The 4,637-nt window shown below is 35.3% G+C and overlaps 1 protein-coding gene across 1 annotated transcript in view; it reads right to left on the bottom strand.

Annotated features, from left to right (window-relative positions):
• LOC107710491 (uncharacterized) overlaps window positions 1-4,637 on the bottom strand; it is an 18,182-nt gene that overhangs the window by 7,297 nt on the left and 6,248 nt on the right. Inside the window, exons 2-4 of the mRNA XM_016515278.1 lie at window positions 1,692-2,090; window positions 796-912; window positions 657-704 (exon numbers count right to left, since the gene is read on the bottom strand). Coding sequence (XP_016370764.1) covers window positions 657-704; window positions 796-912; window positions 1,692-2,090 — 564 coding nt within the window. The remainder of the gene's footprint in view (window positions 1-656; window positions 705-795; window positions 913-1,691; window positions 2,091-4,637) is intronic.

The following is a 4,637-nucleotide window of genomic DNA, read 5'->3' as shown; positions in this document are numbered from 1 at the left end:
GCTGAGATACAAGGAGCGTGAACTGAAATTCTCAGTTCCACCTGGTTCCACGCGCATGTACGGGAAACTTATGAATATTCATGTATGCCCCGCCCACTGATACAGAAAATCGCGGAAACCAAAAATCTCGTAACACCGGCCAGGGATGATAGACTTGATATCATTACATCATCGCAAATGGCGTCATTACGTTAGGGCATAAAAGAACCTTGAACTGAAGGTTCGAAAAGAAACGAACTGTCCGAAAGAACCGGTTCACGGAAAAGAACCGGACTTCCCATCACTATCGCCAATGACGTCATTACGTCGAGCGTAAAAGAACCGGTGAACCGGTTTTTTCAACCGGTTTATTGAATCGAACTGTCCGAAAGAACCGGTTCGCGGAAAAGAACCGAACTTCCCATCACTAATCTGGATTCCGTTCATCTCTCTTCTTGCAATCCCTGACGGGCTTGATCATGATGAGATCTCAGGGGACCTTAGAGAATTTGTGCATACATAAATGAATTAGATTATTAATGGCAAAATTAATGTTTGGAAATATATATCCTAATAGCATACTAAAGCTAAATATATAAACGGACATTTTAAAACATATTTTGGGGAATAATCTAAAGTGCAATTTGCACATTTACTGATGCAAGGTAATATCTTACATCTTTCTTCAACTTCTTGCAGAACCTCTTCGTTGTTCCTCCTGCCTCCTTTTAAAAACCATCACACACAATTAAAACTAATTTTGCACCATACAGACAATATTTTACTCTCACTATTGTATCTGTATGTAATACTTGCCATTTCTGGATTTCCTGTCGCGATAGTAAATCACACCAACAGCAGCAGCAGCCACCAGAAGAACACCAACAACAATTCCTGCTACAGCAGCTGAAGACAGACCTGAACCTGGAACAGCTGAAGACACACAGTCATCACTGTGAGTAAATCTGACTGTGTGTTTTATGCCGTGTTTATTGATTATATTTTCTAATGTTGGCCTATATATCTAATGTATTGACACCATTAAAGGTCCTAAGTGAAGATGTAAAACAAACATTCCTTTACAAAATCATTTTTCTGCACATTTCCACATTTAAATAAATTAGAGTTCACCTTCCCGTTTAGATAAACTCTCTGTGCTTCACACTCATGTATGGAAGGTCTTGTAACCTATGAGGCTGTACTATCGAGGCCTCTAGATATCTTCAAATAACTACAGCCTATGTTCATCTGGTGTTAAGATGCAGTTTTGGTAATCTTGACAATATCCTGCAGAGTTTAGCTCCAAACCCTAATTAAACATCAGAACCAGCTAATCAAGGCCTTCAGACTCACTAGATACTTTTAGGCAAGTGTTTTGGAGCTAGTTGGAGCAAACCTCTGCAGGGATCCGGCCCTCCAGGAACAGATTTGGACACCCTTGGTTTAGTCGCTGTGGGACCATAACTGATGTGTTACACTGATATTCACTAACAGCATACCAATCGAAGTTGAATTTGATTTTATAGATGATTTTGTTGCTTAATGTGTAAACGATGAAAACTGACAGAAATCAATTTGAGCAGTAAATGTACTCCGACACATCATGTAGATACACTAATATACAAAAGAGAGAAAACAGGTCTGAACATCACTGTTCAAATAGCTCACAAAGAAAAAAAGTGTTGAAGGGTAATTAACTTTGAGTGACTCACCATTCACATTCACATTGAATGTTTTTATGGTGTCGCCACTGTTGCTGCTTTTACTGTTGATTTTTGTGCTGTCACACTTGCGTGTTCTGTTCAGAGGTTTGCTGGTTCCTGTGCTGTTGCCTCTGATGATGTTTGCTTCATAACGTCCAGTGTGTTCAGTTGTGATGTTTGTGATGGTCAGAGATCCAGTCTCATAGTCCAACTCCAGTCTGCCTCTGAACATCCCATCAGCTCCATCATACACACAACTCTTATCACGCTCTCCATTGTTCAGAGCTATGCGGGTGTTGTTAAAAAACCACAGTATCAAATCATTCAGTTGTTTGTTAACATCAATGTGTAGAGTGACAGAATCTCCCTCCTTTACTGACTTCAGCTCATCTGTATCAGCAAACACAACTGCAGACACAAATTAACAGTTACTTTATTTTTGTGAATGAAATCAAGTGATCCATTAATGTTTTGTATCTCAACAAATGGCAGAACAGTTAAAGAGATTCTTTATCAGAGTTCAGAATACAAAATAGTTTTTTACTATAATACAGGACACATTTTTAAAATGCATTCAAGATATGGGTAAAGTGACCCTGTTAAGTCCATCCACACATGAACAGCCTTCCAGTTAAAATTACTAGCTATTTAACTGAAGATTAATCTCACAACTAAACACTCACATTTTAGCATAAACTATATATATATTTTTTTTAATTGTAAACTTTTCATCTGACATATGTTAAACATAAGCCTCCTATGTGTGATTTGATTCATTTTTTATTAGTCGGCTCAATTAATTACAGAAATGCAGATGGACAAATGTTTGACATTTTCATCATCTACACAACAATAACAGAACAGGCAGTCTCGGGTTCTTCCCTCCTTCGCATTTCTTTACTACAGTAATATTTAACATGCCCATAATATATACTATTGCTGCTGAAAGACTCAGAGCTTTTGCTTTTTACACTTTTAAGTTTGATGCTTGATGGTTATTGTCACCTCTCTTGCAAATGCTTATTTCATTCATACAGAGAATCTTTCAGCAAGTTTTAGTTTACAGTTTAACAGAAATTAGTTTAGAAGTTAATCAAAACTCTAAACAACTAAGACAGTAAGATATAGGCTAAATTAAGTTTATAAGTTTAGTTTAATGTTTTAAATTAATATAATAATTTATACATTTGACTCATTCCTTTTCTTAAAAATGGTTTAAAGGCTGAAATGTTTACCATCTTATGAGACTTTTTTGTTTTGTGATACCCTGTATCTGAACTGTAAATAATGTTATTTTATGGTGTAATAAGTTACCATAGACACTGTCCTACCCTGCTCCTATGGGATTACATTTACTTGTGCAGGCCTTAAAAAGTCTTAAACTTGATTTAAAAAAATCCTGCAAATAGAAAAATACAATTCCTTTATTGATATTTGTTCATATTGAAAATGTTTTTGATTCATGTTTTGACTCCTATCCAAAAAATAAAAAATCTGAAGAGTGCTTGGGCTACCAGGGATTTAGAAATGTTATGAGCCCTGTGTGTTGAAGACCTTTGTTGTGGATATTGGGACAGGTCCAAACTTGTATAGAGAGCGTAACCGTCCAAATTAGAATTAAATTAGATTTAAAATAAATTAGAATGGATATGTGTATGTGACCCATAAAAAATACCAATAATTATTTTCAGTGGTTTAGAGCATGCGCAAACAGCAGCACAAACAACAGAACATGGGGATTCACACATCGTCACATGACGCACCAGCAGCGCTTCTTCTATAAAAGGAATAAGACAAATAGGCCTACCCGAAATATGTTCCACTTATTTAATTAACACATTTACCAAAAAAAATAAACCCTAGGCAACAAGTTACGCGTTTCGTTTCATTTTTTGTAACTGCGCCACAGTTTAAGGAAAACCTAGAGGGCTGAAACCACATGGTTTGCATTCTACATTTTGAGTAGCCTATACACAAATAAAATTGAACCCTTTACAGTTAAATATGTCTCATTCTTTTCTTTATTAATTTTAAGAGCTTTTTCCCTATAACTGTTATGGGTAGTTTGAATGAAAAACATTGTCGTGAATTCGTTGTATGCCCATTTAAAATACAAATTCATTGTTATACACAGATATCATTATAGTTTCGACGCTAAATAAACTAGGTTATAGTAAATGACACGGGCACAGCACTTATATTTGTATATATACTTACTTAATTGCACTGTAAAAAAAATTCCGTAAAATTTACGGTAAAAAACCGGCAGCTGTGGTTGCCGGAATTTTACCGTAAAAAATATGGTAGCAACGTTTTAGGTTTTACGGTTTTAACTTAAATTTACAGTTAAATACCGTAATTTCATTAACTGATATAATGTTAATATACCAACCTATTGAAGTACTGAAATCTGTTTTGTACCTTAATACACTAGTAACCACCAAATGCAGGTGGTGATGAGAAAATCGCATGATGAACCAAAGCCCATCACAAACCGCTTTTAAATAATAACATACTGTATATAGAAGGTGCACAGTGTCATTCACACAAACACCAAACACCAAACACCATCATGGTAACACACACGAAACTGAAATAATGCAATAAACATTCATTTAACAACATTAGGTGTAACACACAACCCTAATATACAAAACTGATAAGAAAAAACTAAGAAGAAACATAGTTATTTCAACAAAAAAACATCAAATTTGAAATGTAACGCAGGGAATTCTGGGAATGTCAATTTACGGTTATTCACTGTAAATTATACAGTCTTTTTCACTTACAAAAACGGTATACTACCGTAAAATTAATGTCCAATACATATAATGTCCAATACAGTTTTTCACCGTATATAGTAGGGGAATTTACCGTTAACCATTTAACAGGTTTCTACTGTAGCATTTTTACAGTCTTTTACCGTTAAATCCACGGTCATTTTTTACAGTGTAT

This window comes from Sinocyclocheilus rhinocerous, unplaced genomic scaffold, assembly GCF_001515625.1.
Source record: "Sinocyclocheilus rhinocerous isolate Xijiao unplaced genomic scaffold, SAMN03320098_v1.1 scaffold5255, whole genome shotgun sequence".
NCBI lineage: Eukaryota > Metazoa > Chordata > Actinopteri > Cypriniformes > Cyprinidae > Sinocyclocheilus > Sinocyclocheilus rhinocerous.
The sequence above is the reverse complement of the archived record's forward strand: the minus strand, read 5'-3'. Positions and strand labels throughout refer to the sequence as shown.